This window comes from Pseudophryne corroboree, chromosome 6, assembly GCF_028390025.1.
Source record: "Pseudophryne corroboree isolate aPseCor3 chromosome 6, aPseCor3.hap2, whole genome shotgun sequence".
Classification (NCBI taxonomy): domain Eukaryota; kingdom Metazoa; phylum Chordata; class Amphibia; order Anura; family Myobatrachidae; genus Pseudophryne; species Pseudophryne corroboree.
Genome location: NC_086449.1, coordinates 105,573,837 through 105,600,357, shown reverse-complemented (window position 1 = coordinate 105,600,357; position 26,521 = coordinate 105,573,837). Strand labels below are relative to the sequence as shown.

General features: G+C 44.1%; 1 protein-coding gene across 1 annotated transcript in view; it reads left to right on the top strand.

Annotated features, from left to right (window-relative positions):
• HTRA4 (HtrA serine peptidase 4) overlaps window positions 1–26,521 on the top strand; it is a 110,506-nt gene that overhangs the window by 53,614 nt on the left and 30,371 nt on the right. The window contains exons 2-5 of the mRNA XM_063931605.1: window positions 19,183–19,282; window positions 21,620–21,824; window positions 24,068–24,262; window positions 24,759–24,791. Of these exons, the coding sequence (XP_063787675.1) occupies window positions 19,183–19,282; window positions 21,620–21,824; window positions 24,068–24,262; window positions 24,759–24,791 (533 nt within the window). The remainder of the gene's footprint in view (window positions 1–19,182; window positions 19,283–21,619; window positions 21,825–24,067; window positions 24,263–24,758; window positions 24,792–26,521) is intronic.

The window sequence follows — 26,521 nt, the reverse complement described above, 5'->3', positions numbered from 1 at the left end:
TATATAGTAGGAGGACAGTGCAGAATTTTGCTGACCACCAGTATATATATAGCAGTACGGTACAGTAGTCCATTGCTCTACCTCTGTGTCGTCAAGTATACTACAAAAGTTCAGTAAAATGACCCAAAAATCAAAATTAAAAGCATCTGATGAGAAGCGTAAACTTGCCAATATGCCATTTACGACACGGAGTGGCAAGGAACGGCTGAGGCCCTGGCCTATGTTCATGGCTAGTGGTTCAGATTCACATGAGGATGGAAGCACTCATCTCTCGCTAGAAAACTGCAGTGCCACTCCTAGGTGGGCCAGGTGTTTGTGTCGGCCGCTTGGGTTGCTTAGCTTAGCCATCCAGCGACCTTGGTGCACCTCTTTTTTTCTTTGCATCATGTACTGTTTGGGGACTATTTTTTAAATCGGCCATCCTGTCTGACACTGCAGTGTCCTCCTAGATGGGCCAGGTGTTTGTGTCGGCCACTTGGGTTGCTTAGCTTAGCCATCCAGCGACCTTGGTGCACCTCTTTTTTTCTTTGCATCATGTGCTGTTAGGGGACTATTTTTTAAATCTGCCATCCTGTCTGACACTGCAGTGTCCTCCTAGATGGGCCAGGTGTTTGTGTCGGCCACTTGGGTCGCTTAGCTTAGTCACACAGCGACCTTGGTGCGCCTCTTTTTTTCTTTGCATCATGTGCTGTTTGGGGACAATTTTTTTGAAGTGCCATCCTGCCTGACACTGCAGTGCCACTCCTAGATGGGCAAGGTGTTTGTGTCGGCCACTTGGGTCGCTTAGCTTAGCCATCCAGTGACCTCGGTGCAAGTTTTAGGACTAAAAATAATATTGTGAGGTGTGAGGTGTTCAGAATAGACTGGAAATTAGTGGAAATAATGGTTATTGAGGTTAATAATACTATGGGATCAAAATGACCCCCAAATTCTATTATTTAAGCTATTTTTGAGGGGTTTTTGTAAAAAAACACCCGAATCCAAAACACACCAGAATCAGACAAAAAAATTTCAGGGAGGTTTTGCCAAAACGCGTCCGAATCCAAAACACGGTCGCGGAACCGAATCCAAAACCAAAACACAAAACACTAAAAATTTCCGGTGCACATCACTAACTTAAGCAGCATACCATGTTAGTTATTGGCTCATTAGCTTGATATACTATTAATATATGCATATCTCTATACATTGTGGCAAATCAAACAAAATATTCAGCAAATACTGGCTCTACAATAGATCATTTCAGGGATAGCTCTGCTTTGTATTATAATTTAGTTGGATTGCAGCAATATTAGAACATAATTATTCCATTACAAACATATATGACAAGCAAACATATAAGATACATAAAAAGAAGCACGAGACAGGTAGACAGTTGAGAAATGTTTTACAAATGTCACTAATTTTCCTCTATACACTTTCAATTTCAATACAAACATTTGTTTTTAAACATATGTAATAGAAATATTCAATTATTTTAATTTGTGATTTAATAAAATGTTTATATTATTTGTTAGTGACTTATTAGTGCACAATTTAGAGACACCTTTATCTCTTACACATTGAAAATGGTATTAGAATTTTATAAATAAAGTTTTTTTTTTAAATTCTTAACATCAGTTAATTGATGGACAGTCACAAGTCCTCCTTCCAAGGCCGGAATGGGCCTAAAAATATGCTCTGGCATTTAAAGCACACAGGCCCACCTTGCGTCAGCATCTGGTCCTGGAATAGACCCCTCCCCTTATCTCTTTCTGACTCCTCCTACTTCTTAGTTTATTTTCTTACAAATATTCATTTTAGAACAATATAAAAGTGTACATCATTCTCTGTATTAACATACACAGAATACTGCTCATTCTGCAGGGGATTCAAACATGTACCATAGTCGGTGTTTGGTTGGTTCTGTTAGGTAAAGTTTGCATTTCATTGTGTAAAGAAAAAAAAAAAACTTTTTCCCAATTGACCAAGCCCTGGCTTAGCAGCTGTAGAGGATTAGGTAGTGTTGATGTAGGAACTTTTTAGGGCAGGGCTGCTGAACACAAAGGAAGACACATCTGTGCACACCAAGCATAGCTACACATTTGGTGCCCTGTATACATAAAGAGCATTGGTGCCCCCCTCCAGAATTGAAATAGGGAGAGCGCGCGCAGAAAAAACAGGTGTGGTCTCGCTGGAAAGGGACATTACCACACAATATTACCCCAAATCAAATTATGCTACAGAGTAGTGCGCCTTAGTCACATTACACTGCACAGTAGTACCCGTTAGTCACATTACACAATACAGTAGTGCCCCTTATTCTTGTTACGCCACAGAGTAGATCCCACTCAAGTTATGCTACACAGAGTCCATTCAGGGTTATGCCACACAGTAGTACCACTTATACACATTATGACACACAGTAGTAGTGCCCCTTATAACACACTAGCTGAATACCCGTGCTTCGCTACGGCGGGATGAGGATGGTAAATTAGAATTCTAGTTGTTCGTTAATTTACGTTGGTTGGAGATCTAGTATATAGGCATATCTTGCTTCCCTGACCCACTTTATGTAGTGGCCAGACCCCTTTTTGGTCCCCCCAAGGGACCCTGCTCTTCCCACTATACAACTCTCAGTCTGTGGCTTCCTACTGCCTCCATTCCCCTCCTCACATCATGTCAGTGCCCCTGTGAAATGATTGATTTATTTACAGTTTCTTAGCGCAGCACATAATGCATCTCCTGATATACTCTGTGCTGCTGGGGGACCCTGCTACTTCCACTATATAACTCTCAGTGTGTGGCTTCCTGCTACCTCCATTCTCCTCCTCACATTATATCACATGCAGCCCTGTCATCATTGACATATCATGCATCTCCTAATATATTATGTGCTGCTAGGGACCCTGCTCCTCCCACTATATAACTCTCAGTGTGTGGCTTCCTGCTACCTCCATTCCCCTCCTCACATTATGTCACTGCCACTGTCACATGCAGCCCTGTCATCATTGACATATAATGCATGTCCTGATATAGTCTGTGTTGCTGGCCCACCCCTAGGGGTGCTAGGGGTATGTTACCTTCACAGTGTTTGTTCCCAGATTGTAAGTCATATGTGTACCAAGTTTGGTGTAAATTGCACCAGTCATTCAAGAGTTATGCTGTCTGCTGAAATACTCTGTGCTGCTGTCCCACCCCTAGGGGTGCTAGGGGTGTCTTACCCACACAGTGTTTGTTTCCAGAGTGTAAGTCATACAGTATGTGTAGCAAGTTTGGTGTAAATTGGTCCAGGCATTCCGGAGTTATGCTGTCTCCTGAAATACTCTGTGCTGCTGTCCCACCCCTAGGGGTGCTAGGGGTGTCTTACCCGCACAGTGTTTGTACCCAGATTGTAAGTCATATGTGTACCAAGTTTTGGGTAAATTGGTCCAGGCATTCCAGAGTTATGCTATCTCCTGAAATACTCTGTGCTGCTGTCCCACCCCTAGGGGTGCTAGAGGTGTGTTACCCCCACAGTGTTTGTTCCCAGATTGTAAGTCATATGTGTACCAAGTTTGGTGTAAATTGCTGCAGGCATTCCGGAGTTAGGCTGGAACATACATATACACATACATACATACATACATACATACATACATACATACATACATACATACATTTTTTGCGATTTCCGTGGATGGACAGTGACATTTGTAAAACTGGTTCTTAGCAAGCACCTGGGACCTAAGGAGAAGCTACCTGCTAAATGTCAAGATTGTAGGCCTTGTGGTTTAAGAGATTTCATGATGAGTCAATCAGTGAGTTAATCTCCTTTTTTGCCTTTTATATATATATATAAACAGGCTCGGACTGGCCCATAGGGGTACAGGGGAAACCACCGGTGGGCCCCACTGCCTGGGGGGCCCACCCTCTTAATTATACATTATGAATATGTTATATTATACTGCACAGGACTATGGTGTATTTTCTACAGGGCACTGCTGTTATTAATCTGGTACATTATCATGCATGCACTAGCAGTATTTACTATACATATAATTAATCAAGGGGCCCAGACCATTCACTAATGGTTAGACAAGCCTCTAAGAATGGGCCCCTACCACTGTATTTCCCCGGTGGGCCCGTCATGCCCCAGTCCGACACTGGATATAAATATATATATATATATATATATATATATATATAGCTTATGTCATGCAGTAGTAGTACTCCTTACACATTATGCCACATGCTGTAATGCCCCTTCAACTCTTTATGCCAAACAATAGTAATGACATTATGCCACACAGTATTACCCCTTACACATTATGCCACATTATTCCCTCCCCCCCGCAGCATCTCAACTCCCCCTGTGTACCTCCAGCAGCCTCTCACCTCCCTTTGTATGCTACCAGCAGGTGTGGATTTAGTGTCAGGTTACCAGCTGTTTACAGCTATTGCACCGGCAGGCAGCCATGGACAGACAGCATCAGTGACATTTCAATTCTCCTGCAGCCTAATCCTTGCCCTCCGCATAGTGCCTTAACCCCAGTACTTACCTTGGGGATCTGTTGGTATTCTGACTGTTGGGATCCCAACCGCATTCTGATGAAACACTACCAATATAAGTGATAGTGATTTTTCCTTTCACCCACACCTCTATGACATTTCAGTATTACCACAAATAATGCATGTACATACTGATAACTCAGTGACTCCTGAATATTAGATTATAAAAAGAGTGAGTGAAAAAATAAAGTATGTCAGGTCACCAAGATTATAGGAGGATATTGAGGGGGGTGGGAGGGGGGTGGGGGTGGGGGGGGTTGGCTTATGAAGGCTTGGAGAAAGATAAAGTGGAGAGAGATAAATTACCAACTAAACAGCTCCTAAAAGGAGAGTGGATAGGTGGAATAGCCTCCCATCAGAGGTGGTAGAAGCCAAAACAGTAGAGCAATTTAGACATGCTTGGGATAGATATAAATATATCCTTACACTAGTGAACTAAGAATCAAATAGGGTTGAGGTTACTAAAAGGTAAAAAAAAAAAAACAGAGGCAGACTAGATGGGCCAAGTGGTTCTTATGTGCTGTCCAATTCTGTTTCTATGTTTCTATTTTTTAAACACAGCCTGTAAAATGACAAGTTTATTGGTTAGCATTTTATCTCTCTCCAAGTTTTGATAAACCTTCCCCATAGTATCAAAGTGTCAAGGGAAAAACCACACACCAGTGGATTGCAAATTAATTAGAGCATTGTATAAAATAAACAATAAACATATATCTTCATCCAAAACCATGGTAATATGCTGACAGAGGTGTGGTCTGCGTCATCATTGGTGGTTTAACCCAATTGTTACGTGATACAGTTATCAACATTTATCTATACATCCAGACAAGTATTCAGCAAATATGTCCAAATCATGACATTCCAGTGCCCATGTCTTCAACAGAAATTGCAAAAATAGTCAGGTTTACATCCAACCCCTATCCTTTACGAAATATGACTGAGGCATCATAACATGATATTTTTATCTTCTTTTTCACGTCATATGTTTTTTTCACGATCCCTTCAATATCCAGTATAGATAATTATAATGATAATAATACTGGCTGGTTTCTCACTACAGTGGCACTATGCCAGGGTAGCAGTTGGGCATAATTCATTGATCCATTTGTTTAATTTGGCTTTGAATGTTTATATTTGGAGAATACAACTGATATATAGTAATTGTTTAGCCTTGTGCTAGAGTGTGAGAAGAGCTGGCACTAGATATAATGACATGCATTGGACATCTTTGTTTATTTCATATAATTTGGACTATATATAAGCACAGGATACTGTATATTACATATGTAACATGAACATGTGTGATTCTATAATGAATGCTGAGCACGCAGTGCACACAGGCTCTAGGTCCAGGGGCACCTATCGCTTATATACTTACAGTACCTCTCCACTGAGGCCACTGTATTCAACAGGAAGTTTTGGTTGCGAAAATTGTGCCATTTTCCTGGAGATATACATATTGCATGCACTGGTGAGTGATGGCCTCCTCCTCTAAATCCGCCTCTGTATGAACACATGCAAAACCTTTTTATACAATGTATTTGTACTAGTAATGAGCGGGTTCGGTTCCTCGGGATCCGAACCCCCCCGATCTTCACCCATTTTACACGGTTCCGAGGCAGACTCGGATCTTCCCGCCTTGCTCGGTTAACCCGAGCGCGCCCGAACGTCATCATCCCGCTGACGGATTCTCGCGAGATTCGTATTCTATATAAGGAGCCACGCGTCGGCGCCATTTTCACTCGTGCATTGGAGATGATAGAGAGAGGACGTGCAGCGTTCTCTCAGTTTCTGTGTTCAGTGTGCTGCAAATATCTGTGCTCAGTGTGCTTGCAAATATCTGTGCTCAGTGTGCTTGCAAATATCTGTACTCAGTGTGCTGAAAATATCTACGTTTTCTGTCTGAAAAACGCTCCATATCTGTGCTGCATTGTAGTGTATAGTAGGAGGACAGTGCAGAATTTTGCTGACCACCAGTATATATATATAGCAGTACGGTACAGTAGTCCACTGCTCTACCTCTGTGTCGTCAAGTATACTGTGCATCCATACCTGTGCTGCATTTTAGTTGTGCGCAGTATATATAGTAGGAGGACAGTGCAGAATTTTGCTGACCACCAGTATATATATATATATATAGCAGTACGATACAGTAGTCCACTGCACTACCTCTGTGTCGTCAAGTATACTATGCATCCATACCTGTGCTGCATTTTAGTTGTGCGCAGTATATAGTAGGAGGGGACAGTGCAGAATGTTGCTGTGACCACCAGTATATATATAGCAGTACGGTACAGTAGTCCACTGCTCTACCTCTGTGTCGTCAAGTATACTATCCATCCATACCTGTGCTGCATTTTAGTTGTGCGCAGTATATAGTAGGAGGGGACAGTGCAGAATGTTGCTGTGACCACCAGTATATATATAGCAGTACGGTACAGTAGTCCACTGCTCTACCTCTGTGTCGTCAAGTATACTATGCATCCATACCTGTGCTGCATTTTAGTTGTGCGCAGTATATAGTAGGAGGGGACAGTGCAGAATGTTGCTGTGACCACCAGTATATATATAGCAGTACGGTACAGTAGTCCACTGCTCTACCTCTGTGTTGTCAAGTATACTATGCATCCATACCTGTGCTGCATTTTAGTTGTGCGCAGTATATAGTAGGAGGGGACAGTGCAGAATGTTGCTGTGACCACCAGTATGTATATATATATAGCAGTACGGTACAGTAGTCCACTGCTCTACCTCTGTGTCGTCAAGTATACTATGCATCCATACCTGTGCTGCATTTTAGTTGTGCGCAGTATATAGTAGGAGGGGACAGTGCAGAATGTTGCTGTGACCACCAGTATATATATAGCAGTACGGTACAGTAGTCCACTGCTCTACCTCTGTGTCGTCAAGTATACTATGCATCCATACCTGTTCTGCATTTTAGTTGTGCGCAGTATATATAGTCGGAGGGGACAGTGCAGAATGTTGCTGTGACCACCAGTATATATATATAGCAGTACGGTACAGTAGTCCACTGCTCTACCTCTGTGTTGTCAAGTATACTGTGCATCCATACCTGTGCTGCATTTTAGTTGTGCGCAGTATATATAGTAGGACAGTGCAGAATTTTGCTGACCACCAGTATATATATATATATATAGCAGTACGATACAGTAGTCCACTGCACTACCTCTGTGTCGTCAAGTATACTATGCATCCATACCTGTGCTGCATTTTAGTTGTGCGCAGTATATAGTAGGAGGGGACAGTGCAGAATGTTGCTGTGACCACCAGTATATATATAGCAGTACGGTACAGTAGTCCACTGCTCTACCTCTGTGTCATCAAGTATACTATGCATCCATACCTGTGCTGCATTTTAGTTGTGCGCAGTATATAGTAGGAGGGGACAGTGCAGAATATTGCTGTGACCACCAGTATATATATAGCAGTACGATACAGTAGTCCACTGCTCTACCTCTGTGTTGTCAAGTATACTATGCATCCATACCTGTGCTGCATTTTAGTTGTGCGCAGTATATAGTAGGAGGGGACAGTGCAGAATGTTGCTGTGACCACCAGTATATATATAGCAGTACGGTACAGTAGTCCACTGCTCTACCTCTGTGTCGTCAAGTATACTATGCATCCATACCTGTGCTGCATTTTAGTTGTGCGCAGTATATAGTAGGAGGGGACAGTGCAGAATATTGCTGTGACCACCAGTATATATATAGCAGTACGGTACAGTAGTCCACTGCTCTACCTCTGTGTTGTCAAGTACACTATGCATCCATACCTGTGCTGCATTTTAGTTGTGCGCAGTATATAGTAGGAGGGGACAGTGCAGAATGTTGCTGTGACCACCAGTATATATATATATAGCAGTACGGTACAGTAGTCCACTGCTCTACCTCTGTGTCGTCAAGTATACTATGCATCCATACCTGTGCTGCATTTTAGTTGTGCGCAGTATATAGTAGGAGGGGACAGTGCAGAATGTTGCTGTGACCACCAGTATATATATAGCAGTACGGTACAGTAGTCCACTGCTCTACCTCTGTGTCGTCAAGTATACTATGCATCCATACCTGTGCTGCATTTTAGTTGTGCGCAGTATATAGTAGGAGGGGACAGTGCAGAATATTGCTGTGACCACCAGTATATATATAGCAGTACGGTACAGTAGTCCACTGCTCTACCTCTGTGTTGTCAAGTACACTATGCATCCATACCTGTGCTGCATTTTAGTTGTGCGCAGTATATAGTAGGAGGGGACAGTGCAGAATGTTGCTGTGACCACCAGTATATATATATATAGCAGTACGGTACAGTAGTCCACTGCTCTACCTCTGTGTCGTCAAGTATACTATGCATCCATACCTGTGCTGCATTTTAGTTGTGCGCAGTATATAGTAGGAGGGGACAGTGCAGAATGTTGCTGTGACCACCAGTATATATATAGCAGTACGGTACAGTAGTCCACTGCTCTACCTCTGTGTCGTCAAGTATACTATGCATCCATACCTGTGCTGCATTTTAGTTGTGCGCAGTATATATAGTAGGAGGGGACAGTGCAGAATGTTGCTGTGACCACCAGTATATATATGTAGCAGTACGGTACAGTAGTCCACTGCTCTACCTCTGTGTCGTCAAGTATACTACAAAAGTTCAGCAAAAATACCCAAAAATCAAAATTAAAAGCGTCTGATGAAAAGCGTAAACTTGTCAATATGCCATTTACGACACGGAGTGGCAAGGAACGGCTGAGGCCCTGGCCTATGTTCATGGCTAGTGGTTCAGATTCACATGAGGATGGAAGCACTCATCCTCTCGCTAGAAAACTGCTGTGCCACTCCTAGATGGGCCAGGTGTTTGTGTCGGCCACTTGTGTCGCTTAGCTTAGTCACACAGCTACCTCATTGTAGCTCTTTTTTTCTTTGCATCATGTGCTGTTTGGGGACTATTTTTTAAATCTGCCATCCTGTCTGACACTGCAGTGCCACTCCTAGATGGGCCAGGTGTTTGTGTCGGCCACTTGGGTCGCTTAGCTTAGCCATCCAGTGACCTTGGTGCAAATTGTAGGATTAAAAATAATATTGTAAGGTGTGAGGTGTTCAGAATAGACTGGAAATGAGTGGAAATTATGGTTATTGAGGTTAATAATACTATGGGATCAAAATGACCCCCGAATTCTATTATTTAAGCTGTTTTTGAGGGTTTTTGTTAAAAAAACACCTGAATCCAAAACACACCCCAATCCGACAAAAAATGTTCAGGGAGGTTTTGCCAAAACACGTCCGAATCAAAAACACGGCCGCGGAATCGAATCCAAAACCTAAACACAAAACCCGAAAAATTTCCGGTGCACATCACTAATTTGTACTGTATAAATAGTAGAGATGAGCGGGTTCGGTTTCTCTGAATCCGAACCCGCCAGAACTTCATGTTTTTTTTCACGGGTCCGAGCGACTCGGATCTTCCCGCCTTGCTCGGTTAACCCGAGCGCGCCCGAACGTCATCATGACGCTGTCGGATTCTCGCGAGGCTCGGATTCTATCGCGAGACTCGGATTCTATATAAGGAGCCGCGCGTCGCCGCCATTTTCACACGTGCATTGAGATTGATAGGGAGAGGACGTGGCTGGCGTCCTCTCCGTTTAGAATAGATTAGAGAGACACTTGATTTACTAATTTTGGGGAGCATTAGGAGTACTCAGTACACTGCAGAGTTTTGCTGATAGTGATTAGTGACCACCAGTTTTATTTATAATCCGTTCTCTGCCTGAAAAAAGCGATACACAGCACACAGTGACTCAGTCACATACCATATCTGTGTGCACTGCTCAGGCTCAGGCCAGTGTGCTGCATCATCTATTATCATAATATCTATATATAATATTATATATATCTGTCTGACTGCTCAGCTCACACAGCTTATAATTGTGGGGGAGACTGGGGAGCACTACTGCAGTGCCAGTTATAGGTTATAGCAGGAGCCAGGAGTACATAATATTATATTAAAATTAAACAGTGCACACTTTTGCTGCAGGAGTGCCACTGCCAGTGTGACTAGTGACCAGTGACCTGACCACCAGTATATATAATATTAGTAGTATACTATCTCTTTATCAACCAGTCTATATTAGTAGCAGACACATTACAGTGCGGTAGTTCACGGCTGTGGCTACCTCTGTGTCGGCACTCGGCAGCCCATCCATAATTGTATATACCACCTAACCGTGGTTTTTTTTTCTTTCTTTATACATACATACTAGTTACGAGTATACTATCTCTTTATCAACCAGTCTATATTAGCAGCAGACACAGTACAGTGCGGTAGTTCACGGCTGTGGCTACCTCTGTGTCGGCACTCGGCAGCCCGTCCATAATTGTATATACCACCTAACCGTGGTTTTTTTTTCTTTCTTTATACATACATACTAGTTACGAGTATACTATCTCTTTATCAACCAGTCTATATATTAGCAGCAGACACAGTACAGTGCGGAAGTTCACGGCTGTGGCTACCTCTGTGTCGGCACTCGGCAGCCCGTCCATAATTGTATATACCACCTAACCGTGGTTTTTTTTTCTTTCTTTATACATACATACTAGTTACGAGTATACTATCTCTTTATCAACCAGTCTATATATTAGCAGCAGACACAGTACAGTGCGGTAGTTCACGGCTGTGGCTACCTCTGTGTCGGCACTCGGCAGCCCGTCCATAATTGTATATACCACCTAACCGTGGTTTTTTTTTCTTTCTTTATACATACATACTAGTTACGAGTATACTATCTCTTTATCAACCAGTCTATATATTAGCAGCAGACACAGTACAGTGCGGTAGTTCACGGCTGTGGCTACCTCTGTGTCGGCACTCGGCAGCCCGTCCATAATTGTATACTAGTATCCAATCCATCCATCTCCATTGTTTACCTGAGGTGCCTTTTAGTTGTGCCTATTAAAATATGGAGAACAAAAATGTTGAGGTTCCAAAATTAGGGAAAGATCAAGATCCACTTCCACCTCGTGCTGAAGCTGCTGCCACTAGTCATGGCCGAGACGATGAAATGCCAGCAACGTCGTCTGCCAAGGCCGATGCCCAATGTCATAGTACAGAGCATGTCAAATCCAAAACACCAAATATCAGTAAAAAAAGGACTCCAAAACCTAAAATAAAATTGTCGGAGGAGAAGCGTAAACTTGCCAATATGCCATTTACCACACGGAGTGGCAAGGAACGGCTGAGGCCCTGGCCTATGTTCATGGCTAGTGGTTCAGCTTCACATGAGGATGGAAGCACTCAGCCTCTCGCTAGAAAAATGAAAAGACTCAAGCTGGCAAAAGCAGCACAGCAAAGAACTGTGCATTCTTCGAAATCCCAAATCCACAAGGAGAGTCCAATTGTGTCGGTTGCGATGCCTGACCTTCCCAACACTGGACGTGAAGAGCATGCGCCTTCCACCATTTGCACGCCCCCTGCAAGTGCTGGAAGGAGCACCCGCAGTCCAGTTCCTGATAGTCAGATTGAAGATGTCAGTGTTGAAGTACACCAGGATGAGGAGGATATGGGTGTTGCTGGCGCTGGGGAGGAAATTGACCAGGAGGATTCTGATGGTGAGGTGGTTTGTTTAAGTCAGGCACCCGGGGAGACACCTGTTGTCCGTGGGAGGAATATGGCCGTTGACATGCCAGGTGAAAATACCAAAAAAATCAGCTCTTCGGTGTGGAGGTATTTCACCAGAAATGCGGACAACAGGTGTCAAGCCGTGTGTTCCCTTTGTCAAGCTGTAATAAGTAGGGGTAAGGACGTTAACCACCTCGGAACATCCTCCCTTATACGTCACCTGCAGCGCATTCATAATAAGTCAGTGACAAGTTCAAAAACTTTGGGTGACAGCGGAAGCAGTCCACTGACCAGTAAATCCCTTCCTCTTGTAACCAAGCTCACGCAAACCACCCCACCAACTCCCTCAGTGTCAATTTCCTCCTTCCCCAGGAATGCCAATAGTCCTGCAGGCCATGTCACTGGCAATTCTGACGAGTCCTCTCCTGCCTGGGATTCCTCCGATGCATCCTTGCGTGTAACGCCTACTGCTGCTGGCGCTGCTGTTGTTGCCGCTGGGAGTCGATGGTCATCCCAGAGGGGAAGTCGTAAGCCCACTTGTACTACTTCCAGTAAGCAATTGACTGTTCAACAGTCCTTTGCGAGGAAGATGAAATATCACAGCAGTCATCCTACTGCAAAGCGGATAACTGAGTCCTTGACAACTATGTTGGTGTTAGACGTGCGTCCGGTATCCGCCGTTAGTTCACAGGGAACTAGACAATTTATTGAGGCAGTGTGCCCCCGTTACCAAATACCATCTAGGTTCCACTTCTCTAGGCAGGCGATACCGAGAATGTACACGGACGTCAGAAAAAGACTCACCAGTGTCCTAAAAAATGCAGTTGTACCCAATGTCCACTTAACCACGGACATGTGGACAAGTGGAGCAGGGCAGGGTCAGGACTATATGACTGTGACAGCCCACTGGGTAGATGTATGGACTCCCGCCGCAAGAACAGCAGCGGCGGCACCAGTAGCAGCATCTCGCAAACGCCAACTCTTTCCTAGGCAGGCTACGCTTTGTATCACCGCTTTCCAGAATACGCACACAGCTGAAAACCTCTTACGGCAACTGAGGAAGATCATCGCGGAATGGCTTACCCCAATTGGACTCTCCTGTGGATTTGTGGCATCGGACAACGCCAGCAATATTGTGTGTGCATTAAATATGGGCAAATTCCAGCACGTCCCATGTTTTGCACATACCTTGAATTTGGTGGTGCAGAATTTTTTAAAAAACGACAGGGGCGTGCAAGAGATGCTGTCGGTGGCCAGAAAAATTGCGGGACACTTTCGGCGTACAGGCACCACGTACAGAAGACTGGAGCACCACCAAAAACTACTGAACCTGCCCTGCCATCATCTGAAGCAAGAAGTGGTAACGAGGTGGAATTCAACCCTCTATATGCTTCAGAGGTTGGAGGAGCAGCAAAAGGCCATTCAAGCCTATACAATTGAGCACGATATAGGAGGTGGAATGCACCTGTCTCAAGTGCAGTGGAGAATGATTTCAACGTTGTGCAAGGTTCTGATGCCCTTTGAACTTGCCACACGTGAAGTCAGTTCAGACACTGCCAGCCTGAGTCAGGTCATTCCCCTCATCAGGCTTTTGCAGAAGAAGCTGGAGGCATTGAAGAAGGAGCTAAAAGGGAGCGATTCCGCTAGGCATGTGGGACTTGTGGATGCAGCCCTTAATTCGCTTAACAAGGATTCACGGGTGGTCAATCTGTTGAAATCAGAGCACTACATTTTGGCCACCGTGCTCGATCCTAGATTTAAAGCCTACCTTGGATCTCTCTTTCCGGCAGACACAGGTCTGCTGGGGTTGAAAGACCTGCTGGTGACAAAATTGTCAAGTCAAGCGGAACGCGACCTGTCAACATCTCCTCCTTCACATTCTCCCGCAACTGGGGGTGCGAGGAAAAGGCTCAGAATTCCGAGCCCACCCGCTGGCGGTGATGCAGGGCAGTCTGGAGCGACTGCTGATGCTGACATCTGGTCCGGACTGAAGGACCTGACAACGATTACGGACATGTCGTCTACTGTCACTGCATATGATTCTCTCAACATTGATAGAATGGTGGAGGATTATATGAGTGACCGCATCCAAGTAGGCACGTCACACAGTCCGTACTTATACTGGCAGGAAAAAGAGGCAATTTGGAGGCCCTTGCACAAACTGGCTTTATTCTACCTAAGTTGCCCTCCCACAAGTGTGTACTCCGAAAGAGTGTTTAGTGCCGCCGCTCACCTTGTCAGCAATCGGCGTACGAGGTTACATCCAGAAAATGTGGAGAAGATGATGTTCATTAAAATGAATTATAATCAATTCCTCCGCGGAGACATTGACCAGCAGCAATTGCCTCCACAAAGTACACAGGGAGCTGAGATGGTGGATTCCAGTGGGGACGAATTGATAATCTGTGAGGAGGGGGATGTACACGGTGATATATCGGAGGGTGAAGATGAGGTGGACATCTTGCCTCTGTAGAGCCAGTTTGTGCAAGGAGAGATTAATTGCTTCTTTTTTGGGGGGGGTCCAAACCAACCCGTCATATCAGTCACAGTCGTGTGGCAGACCCTGTCACTGAAATGATGGGTTGGTTAAAGTGTGCATGTCCTGTTTTGTTTATACAACATAAGGGTGGGTGGGAGGGCCCAAGGATAATTCCATCTTGCACCTCTTTTTTCTTTTCTTTGCATCATGTGCTGATTGGGGAGGGTTTTTTGGAAGGGACATCCTGCGTGACACTGCAGTGCCACTCCTAGATGGGCCCGGTGTTTGTGTCGGCCACTAGGGTCGCTTATCTTTCTCACACAGCTACCTCATTGCGCCTCTTTTTTTCTTTGCGTCATGTGCTGTTTGGGGAGGGTTTTTTGGAAGGGACATCCTGCGTGACACTGCAGTGCCACTCCTAGATGGGCCCGGTGTTTGTGTCGGCCACTAGGGTCGCTAATCTTACTCACACAGCTACCTCATTGCGCCTCTTTTTTTCTTTGCGTCATGTGCTGTTTGGGGAGGGTTTTTTGGAAGGGCCATCCTGCGTGACACTGCAGTGCCACTCCTAGATGGGCCCGGTGTTTGTGTCGGCCACTAGGGTCGCTAATCTTACTCACACAGCTACCTCATTGCGCCTCTTTTTTTCTTTGCGTCATGTGCTGTTTGGGGAGGGTTTTTTGGAAGGGACATCCTGCGTGACACTGCAGTGCCACTCCTAGATGGGCCCGGTGTTTGTGTCGGCCACTAGGGTCGCTTATCTTACTCACACAGCGACCTCGGTGCAAATTTTAGGACTAAAAATAATATTGTGAGGTATTCAGAATAGACTGAAAATGAGTGTAAATTATGGTTTTTGAGGTTAATAATACTTTGGGATCAAAATGACCCCCAAATTCTATGATTTAAGCTGTTTTTTAGTGTTTTTTGAAAAAAACACCCGAATCCAAAACACACCCGAATCCGACAAAAAAAATTCGGTGAGGTTTTGCCAAAACGCGTTCGAACCCAAAACACGGCCGCGGAACCGAACCCAAAACCAAAACACAAAACCCGAAAAATTTCAGGCGCTCATCTCTAAAAATAGTGAGTGATAGTATCATCATTGTTTATTGCTAAGAAATAGGTATAAGAATGAACACGCCTTCTGTGATTATAAGGTTAGCGGTAGTCCCTGTGGAGTTTAGCGACCGAAATAATATCATCCTCTGTGCAACCCATTTCCCAAATATGTTCATAGGGAGAAGGAACATTAATGCTGGATATGTTTTCTTCAATATGCAACATTTGAGAATAAATTTATAGTCAGGAACATTCTTGGTATAGTACAAAGTTGTTTAGACAGAGACCCTGGGGTATATTTACTAAGGTCCCGATTTTGACCGATATGCCGTTTTTTCTTCAAAGTGTCATCTCGGTCATTTACTAAACTCAAATCTCGGCAGTGATGAGGGCATTCGTATTTTTTTTGAAGTCCAACAAAAAAAATACGAATGAATACACCATCGGTCAAAACGCGGCTGTTTAAGTATGAATCTCGGTCATTTACTAAGAAGTGCAAAGCAAAAAAAAAAAAAAAACACTGCCGTGAAAAAATACAACTCGTAAAAAAGTGCTAAAAAAAACCAGACCTGCTTTTTTGAGCCGTGATTGGATAGGCATGCACGGATCCATGAGATCCGTGCATGTATATCAGTGGAAAGGGGTGGGAAAGTGTTAATTTTTTGAAAAAAAATTGCGTGGGGTCCCCCCTCCTAAGCATAACCAGCCTCGGGCTCTTTGAGCCGATCCTGGTTGCAGAAATATGGGAAAGAAAATGACAGGGGTTCCCCCATATTTAAGCAACCAGCATCGGGCTCTGCGCCTGGTCCTGGTTCCAAAAATACGGGGGACAAAAAGAGTAGGGGTCCCCCATATTTTTGAAACCAGCACCGGGCTCCACTAGCTGGACAGATAATGCCACAGCCGGGGGTCACTTTTATACAGTGCCTTGCGGCCGTGGCATCAAATATCCAACTAGTCACCCCTGGCCGGGGTACCCTGGGGGAGTGGGGACCCCTTCAATCAAGGGGTCCCCCCCCCCAGCCACCCAAGGGCCAGGGGTGAAGCCCGAGGCTGTCCCCCCCATCCAATAGGCTGCGGATGGGGGGCTGATAGCCTTTTTGTAAAAGTGATTGCTATTGTTTTTAGTAGCAGAACTACAAGGCCCAGCAAGCCTCCCCCGCATGCTGGTACTTGGAGAACCACAAGTACCAGCATGCGGCGGAAAAACGGGCCCGCTGGTACCTGTAGTACTACTACTAAAAAAATACCCAAAAAAAGACAATACACACACACCTTGAAAGTAAAGTTTTATTACATCCATCCACACAAACATACAGACATACTTACCTTATGTTCACACGCAGGTCGGTCCTCTTGTCCAGTAGAATCCATGGGGTACCTGTTGAATAAATTATACTCACCAGATCCAGGGTACCAGGCTCCTCGGATAATCCTTTTGTAATCCACGTACTTGATTAAAAAAATAAAACGGAGACCCGAGCCACGCACTGAAAGGGGACCCATGTTTTCACATGGGTCCCCTTTCCCCGAATGCCAGAAACCCACTCTGACTCCTGTATAAGTGGGTTTCTTCAGCCAATCAGGGAGCGCCACGTTGTAGCACCCTCCTGATCGGCTGTGTGCTCCTGTACTGTCTGACAGGCGGCACACGGCAGTGTTACAATGTAGCGCCTATGCGCTCCATTGTAACCAATGGTGGGAACTTTCTGCTCAGCGGTGAGGTCACTTTCGGTCAACCGCTGAGCAGAAAGTTCCCACCATTGGTTACAATGGAGCGCATAGGCGCTACATTGTAACACTGCCGTGTGCCGCCTGTCAGTCAGTACAGGAGCACACAGCCGATCAGGAGGGTGCCACAACGTGGCGCTCCCTGATTGGCTGAAGAAACCCACTTAGACAGAAGTCAGAGTGGGTTTCTGGCATTCGGGGAAAGGGGACCCATGTGAAAACATGGGTCCCCTTTCAGTGCGTGGCTCGGGTCTCCGTTTTATTTTTTTAATCAAGTACGTGGATTACAAAAGGATTATCCGAGGAGCCTGGTACCCTGGATCTGGTGAGTATAATTTATTCAACAGGTACCCCATGGATTCTACTGGACAAGAGGACCGACCTGCGTGTGAACATAAGGTAAGTATGTATGTATGTTTGTGTGGATGGATGTAATAAAACTTTACTTTCAAGGTGTGTGTGTATTGTCTTTTTTTGGGTATTTTTTTAGTAGTAGTACTACAGGTACCAGCGGGCCCGTTTTTCCGCCGCATGCTGGTACTTGTGGTTCTTCAAGTACCAGCATGCGGGGGAGGCTTGCTGGGCCTTGTAGTACTGCTACTAAAAACAATATCAATCACTTTTACAAAAAGGCTATCAGCCCCCCATCCGCAGCCTATTGGATGGGGGGGGGATAGCCTCGGGCTTCACCCCTGGCCCTTGGGTGGCTGGGGGGGGGAACCCCTTGATTGAAGGGGCCCCCACTCCCCCAGGGTACCCCGGCCAGGGGTGACTAGTTGGATTTTTGATGCCACGGCCGCAGGGCACTATATAAAAGTGACCCCCGGCTGTGGCATTATCTGTCCAGCTAGTGGAGCCCGGTGCTGGTTTTAGAAATACGGGGGACCCCTACTCTTTTTGTCCCCCGTATTTTTGGAACCAGGACCAGGCGCAGAGCCCGATGCTGGTTGCTTAAATATGGGGGAACCCCTGTCATTTTTTTCCCCATATTTCTGCAACCAGGGTCGGCACAAAGAGCCCGAGGCTGGTTATGCTTAGGAGGGGGGACCCCACGCATTTTTTTTTCTCCGTTTTACAGTGTTTATTTAAAAAAAAAAAAAAATGAACCCCAGCACGGATCACACAGATCCGGCCGAGATTCATTTTGAAAAAGTCGGCAGTGTTTTGCTAATCACTGCCGTAAAAAAGGTAAAAAAAACACGAATGACATCGACATCGGAACAAATGAAAATTCCGAATACGACAGCTTAGTAAATTAGTCGTAATAAATTCAAAAAGTTGCAGTTTTACACTTTCGATTTCATTCGTGATTGAACTTTGACCTTTTTCCGAAAATTACGAATGTTAGTAAATATACCCCAGAGTCTGTATAAAATGAATCTGATTGTTCTAAGCATATTTGCAGAGCGAATTAGTATCTACACATACTGCTGAGAGATGCCACTGTGCTGTAACCACACATGCTCGTGTAGGTCAATCGCAGAGAGGGTGTGTCAGTAGAACTGCCAATCATACAGTGTGAGCGCTAATACCACAGTATGAGTGGACCTGATGCAATATCCATGTAACTCGGCCAAATATACACCTTTTTTTTGTTCAGGAACAACATACACATGATTTACTTCCAATTCTGCATCAGACTGCAAAACCAAATTAGACTAAAAACACTGTGATGTATATTCCTCTGAAATTATCTATCTTTATGTATCTGGCAAATTAACAGCTTTATAACTATTTCTTCTAAGGTTCAAGTTACCCTGACAGCCTGAGATACAAGTTTAATTTCATAGCTGATGTGGTGCAGAAGATTGCCCCGGCTGTTGTGCATCTGGAACTGTTTAGAAGGTAACATTCTATGGCAGTCATTCATGTGGTGTTAATGAAATAAATAGTCATGTGTGTAGTGCATGCTCACGAGAACTAAGGGGGTAATTCAGACCTGATCGTAGCAGCAAATTTGTTAGCTGAAGAGCAAAACCATGGGCCTAATTCAGACCTGATCGTAGCTGTGCAAAATTTTGCACGGCTACGATCAGTTACTCAGACATGCGGGGGGGACGCCCAGCACAGGGCTAGTCCGGCCCGCGTGTCTGGCCCTACCCCCCCCCCCCCCCGCACAAGTACAAAAACATCGCACAGCGGAGATTCTTTTGTACTTGACGAGTAGCTCCCTACCTGCGCAGCTCCTGGCAGGGAGCTATCCGTCGCTGTCCAGGTCACCTGCATTGCCCGGGCCACGGTCCCAAAACGGAGACAAACACCGCCCGCCCAGCCCCCTCGCGCCTCTGCCTGTCATTCAGGCAGAGGCGATCGCTGGGCTGAGATGGCCATCGGCTGTCTAGCATGCGCCGGCGCACTGTGGCGTCAGTGCATGCGCAGTTCAGACCTGATCGGCTGCTGTGCGAAATCACACAGCAGCGATCAGGCCTGAATTAGGCCCCATGTGCACTGCAGGGGGGGGCAGATATAACATGTGCAGAGAGAGTTAGATTTGGGTGGGGTATTTTGTTTCTGTGCAGGGTAAATAGAGGCTGCTTTATTTTTACATTGCAATTTAGATTTCAGTTTGAACACACCCCACCCAAATCTAACTCTCTCTGCACATGTTACATCTGCCCCCCTTCCCCCCTGCAGTGCACATGGTTTTACCCATTAGCTAACAAATTTGCTGCTGTGATCAACTCTGAATTACCCCCAAAGTCATTCTATTGTCTCCTTTCTGTTGGGCTGGTCAAGACAATGGAAATAGGTTTTACAGTCCAAGACCACGTACCCTATGATCCAGGGACATGCAGTGAGCTAAATGGCTTAGGAGCCACTGGCTAGCACCAGAGCCAGATTTACATGCAATATATGAGCCAAAGGGTACATCTGGGCATTATACACAGGTGCAGCAGTATAAACTCCTGGAGATTTGATTAGTGTTAATCAGAGATGTGCGGAGAAGATAAGCAGGTGAGGCACTGTCTCCCCTGCCATAGACTTTTCACTCTAGAGTTTTGGCTATAAAAAATATTAGAATAATGCAAAGAAGATATTTCAAACAAATTTTTTGTATTTTTCATATACTTTGGCACAAACGTTAGTATGGCAGGAAAGGCTCTGCCTCACCCCACCGCACGTCACTGCGTATGAACTGCTGAATGCATGACATGTCTATTATACAGATCACCAATATATAGTTAGTGAGGCGGCTGTATCAGAGCTTGGAGAGAGATAAAGTACCAACCAAGTAGCTCCATGTTACAGGCGGTGTTTGAAAAATCATGGGAGCTGATTGATTGGTACTTTATCTCTCTCCAAACTTTGATACATACGTATGCCCCTTGGTGACCTGTAAGAGTCCACTCCATGTTTTATAATAGCCTTCTCTATAGGACATCACATGAGTTCAGTTTTGGTTCTCACAACTATGAGATGAATACCGTTATGCCAGCTGTGATATGTCACCTATATGAAAGTGATAAAGCACCAACCAACCAGCTCCTAACTGTCATATTACAGGCTGCGTTTGAAAAATGACAGTTAGGAGATGGTTGGTTGGTGCTTTATCGCTGTGCAATTTATAATTTTTAAGGGCTTAGTTCATCTGTCCAAAAAAGTGATAAAGCCGATAGCTGTCATTACTGTGAGACATAATCCATAGGTAACTATTCGTATGTGGCTGCGTAATGTTAGTTAATGGGGGTGTCCATTTTTACTTTCTTGTCCATTAAGCACTTTGGTTGAGTTCTCTTAGAAAACTTTACTCACATCCAGTTGTATGACAGCAGACTCCTGCCCCTGTTGTCAAACGTGGTACTTCTGTGGCTTGAATCAGGCACGCATGTGCTCATGGAGAATGTGCCATTTTGCTGATTTTATAGTGTATGAACAGAGCAGGTGGTGGAAGGGGGTGACGTTCTATTCAGTTTACTGAGTAATGCACTTGGCGTAGAACTCTGTAGGATGTATGACCAAATTCCACCTGTGAAACATCATTGTGCAGCCAAATGTGAGGCAGATAGTTCACACAATATTTTTTCCTATGATCCCTAATAATTAATCCAAATATTAACCTAAACACCTTTATGCTTAGTTATGATTGCTGGGATATCACTGCTCTTAATTCCCGAAAAAAAATAACTGGTCTGTTGAATGTTTCCGAATACTGTAAAATGGGCAATTGTTTTGCTGCCGCAGGTCACCATTCACTGGTCAGGAGATGGCTGTGTCCAGCGGCTCCGGGTTTATCGTGTCTGAAGATGGACTCATAGTGACAAATGCGCATGTCCTCACAAACAAGCAGAGGATAAAAGTAGAAGTGAAAGACGGTGCTCATTATGATGCTAAAGTGAAGGACATTGATCAAAAGTCGGATATAGCTCTGATCAAGATTGACCCAGATGTGAGTGTCAGAGAGAAACCCATCACCTAGTAACAGTGGCGCCAATCATTCATTTCAGAGCCGGTCCTAGCCAATATGATGCCCTAGGCAAGATTTTGGCTGGTGCCCCCTAGCACCACCGCTGGTTCCGCCTCTGACCTTGAACCTCTTTCCCAGGACCATCACCCCTCATCCATAGCAGTCCTTATTTTGGTGTTTGTACCCCCTATATTTTAAATAGGAACCGTTCGCACATTTGGTGCACAGCCCAAAAAGGGGTGTGTTTTTGCTGGCAAGGGGCATGGCCACACAATAGTAACCCCAATTCCAATTACGCCACACAGTACTGCAACTTTATTCACATTTAATCATGCGATAGTGTCCATAATTCATATTACATCACACAGTAGTACAGGTTGAGTATCCCATATCCAAATATTCCGAAATACGGAATATTCCGAAATACGGACTTTTTTGAGAGAGAGTTAGATAGTGAAACCTTTGTTTTTTGATGGCTCAATGTACACAAACTTTGTTTAATACACAAAGTTATTAAAAATATTGTATTAAATGACCTTCAGGCTGTGTGTATAAGGTGTATATGAAACATAAATGAATTGTGTGAATGTACACACACTTTGTTTAATGCACAAAGTTATAAAAAATATTGGCTAAAATTACCTTCAGGCTGTGTGTATAAGGTGTATATGTAACATAAATGCATTCTGTGCTTAGATTTAGGTCCCATCACCATGATATCTCATTATGGTATGCAATTATTCCAAAATACGGAAAAATCCCATATCCAAAATACCTCTGGTCCCAAGCATTTTGGATAAGGGAGACTCAACCTGTACCACTTTACCTTATAAACGTTACTCATTACAGTAGAGCCCCTTATTCACATTACATCACACTGAATTGCTCCTTATTAACATTACACCACACCCTATTGCTCTTTATTCACATTAGACGACACAGTAGTGCCCTTTCTATATGCAACGCCACATAGTAGAGCACCTTATACACATAATGCCACACATTAGTAATGCATTTATACACAATTCCACACAGTAATGCCCCTTACACATATGATACACATTATTAATGTCCTTATAAACATAATGCGCCTTACACATTATGACAACCTTTATTAATGCCCTTTTACACGTAATGTCCCTTACACATATGCCGCACATTATTAATGCCCTTATACACATAATGACACACATACAGTAGTTCCATTACACATATGCCGCACATTGTTAATGCCCTTATACACATAATGACACACATAGTGCCCCCTACACATTTGCTGCACATTATTAGTATCCCTATACACATAATGACAAACATACAGTAGTACCCTGTTATACATATGCGCACATTATTAATGCCCTTATACACATAACACACATAGTTCCCCTTATACATATGTTGCACATTATTAATACATTTTTACACGACACACATAATGATCCTTACACATATTCCGAACACTACTGCACAACCAACCCACTCAAATGCACACAGCACTCACACTGCCACTAACACTGTGACCTCTGCCTCTGCTTGGATACAGATGTGTCCTCATAAGTCTTGCCTCAATGCTAATGTCGGGCAAATTTTTTTCATGAAAATGCATCTTATTTGCATTGCTATGTGGCTAGGATGCACAAGCAGCGTCTGCTGATTAAAATGATATGCAGCATGCCTATATACTGTGTGAGACTGTGGCTGTATCTGCATATGAAATGCTACACACAGAATATAGGCATGCCGCATATCATTTTAATCAGCAGAAGCTGCTTATGCCCCTAGGCATATCAAATGCCCTAGGCAATTGCCTAGTTTGCCTATGCCTATGGCCGGCTCTGATTCATTTCATAAAGCCTATCATTCATTTCATAAAGATTATGAAGATAAAGATTTGGTGACATCACTGAGGCACTTTATGACCAATAGTCATAAGTGTACTGGTTCCTAATTAATTAATTAATTAGCTGCATTATCATACATATTAGGTTATCTGTGTGCTGAGGTTGTTGGTTGTCTTTAATATATTCTGTAATTTATTATTTTTAGTGTGCTGTGTAGTAGCAAGCATGGGAATATAATAATTGGTGTGGGTACTAAAATTATATCCTCAAGTTACACCTTTCATTTCCTGATGAGCAATAAACACATTCCCCTCCATTCTTGCTTTCTGTTGTTGTAGGCTCTGTACTAAGTTGAAACAAGCATTGTAAATTCTAATTTTCCAGGCTCCGCTCCCGGTTCTCATGCTGGGAAGATCATCTGACCTCAGACCTGGAGAATTTGTGGTTGCTCTTGGTAGCCCATTCTCTCTACAGAATACTGTGACAACTGGGATCATCAGCACCACCCAACGAGGCGGCAAGGAACTGGGGCTGAAAGATTCTGACATGGATTACATCCAGACAGATGCCATTATTAATGTAAGTACAATAATGAAATATATATAACATACTTGACAAGATTCACATGCTCCTCTCCGGGTGAAGCTCAGAGAGCAGATACATCTTGCCACTGTGGGGGAAGGGGGGGGGGGGGGGGGGAGGGGCTTCGGCTGCACATCACTAGGACCCACCCACAAAATGCTGTGATTTGCATGCCTGCGGGCAGAGGGTGGGGCTAAATGACATGAATGTGCATAATTTAGCCCTGCCCCCTCCTCACAGCACCGCAATTCCCTGTATGATCTCATTCTGGTCGCTTCACTAGGAAGTGGGCGGGATGTGGGAGATCTGGACACTCTTCTGTGAGTGCAGGATACTGCCTGATAAATCGTGAGTCTCCCGGCACTTGTGGGAGAACAGGCAAGTATGATATATAAATATGGGAACTTGGAGATCATTATACTCTACTTGTATTTGTATCTAGTTTTGGTTCTTTTATTTCTGGACAATTAAATTTTTCTGTTCTTTTTCACAGTATGGAAATTCTGGAGGACCACTGGTAAATCTAGTAAGTGACCATTGTTCTATACTCTATAAACTAAGCCCCTGTTATCAGTGTGTCCATGGTGTGAGAGCCATCAACCCTCCTAGAGAGGAGCCCATAGCATCCAAGCAAATTCTAGCTATCATTTTAGAGAAAGTTCTAGAAAAATGAAAGCTAGAATCTGATTGGTTGCTATGGGCACCAGACCTCTTTAGACGTCTCCCCGTCACGTTTACTAATTTTTCAGTGGAAAAGAAGCATTTGGAGGTTTAGAAGCATTGGCCCTCATTCCGAGTTCGCTCGCTAGCCACTTTTCGCAGTAGTGCACACGCTAAGCCGCCGCCCTCTGGGAGTGAATCTTAGCTTAGCAGAATTGCGAACGAAGTATTCGCAATATTGCGAAAAGATTTTTCTTTGCAGTTTCTGAGTAGCTCGAGACTTACTCTTCCAGTGCGATCAGTTCAGTGCTTGTCGTTCCTGGTTTGACGTCACAAACACACCCAGCGTTCGCCCAGACACTCCCCCGTTTCTCCAGCCACTCCCGTGTTTTTCCCAGAAACGGCAGCGTTTTTTCACACACTCCCATAAAACGGCCAGTTTCCGCCCAGAAACACCCACTTCCTGTCAATCACATTACGATCACCAGAACTATGAAAAAACCTCGTAATGCCGTGAGTAAAATACCAAACTTCTTAGCAAATTTACTTGGCGCAGCCGCAGTGCGTACATTGCGCATGCGCAGTTAGCGGAAAATCGCACCGATGCAAAGGAAAATAACGAGCGAACAACTCGGAATGAGGGCCATTGTTCTTGCTCACTTTACTGTGATGAAGGAATTAATATAATATTGTGAATTTACAATACCATAATTAATGTGTACTACCTTTATGCTGTGTATCTTTACATACAAATGAACTCTTTAGATTTTAAAGTACTGTCACATAAATTAGATGTATTTATTGTGAAGATATTTCATGAAATGTTTCAAATACAAAGGGAGGAAAAGTTACAGGGAAAAAGGGGAGAGGGGAGGGAGGGGTACAATGGCTCCAGGTGGGTGGAGGGGGAAGAGGGCCTGTTAGGAAAATGATAGAGGGGAAGGAGGAGACAGTGAAACAAGAGTCTAGTAAATTCTAATTGAGGTTCTCTTACATGAAAGTAATAAAGTGATTAACTCAGGGAGACCAGGGGCAACATTTACTAAAGTTTTATTTTGGTGATTCACGGGATTTGGCATCCTTTTTCAATTTGATTTCTATTCGATTTGGGTTGAACAGATTTACTAAAGCCCAAATTGAATAGCAAATCGATTCTAAAGGCAGATTCAACTCATATCCCAATAGAAATCAAATTTCTGAAAAACATCAATGTTTTCCCATAGACCAACATGAAATACCCTAATTTACTAAAGTTTGATTTGAAATGTACCTCAAAATCGAACCTCAAATTGAACCTCAGATCTCCAAATGTTTACAATGATCTTAGGGTGTGTACACACGGTGAGATCCTTGCTATGTTCGATTTTTACTTACGATTTCCCTTGAACTCCCCGGAGCCCAGATAGGACAGATTTTGACTAACTTTTCTTGAGATATGGACTATGTGTGCTTACGATTTTGGCTTATGTGAGATTTTGGCTTATGTGAGATGTCATTGACATGTGAGATGAACTAGATAGTACACCGATCTAGCAAGGATTGACTTGCCTGCACAGTCTATCTTTTCTTGCGATGCCGACCTGGTGGGGCCGCGCA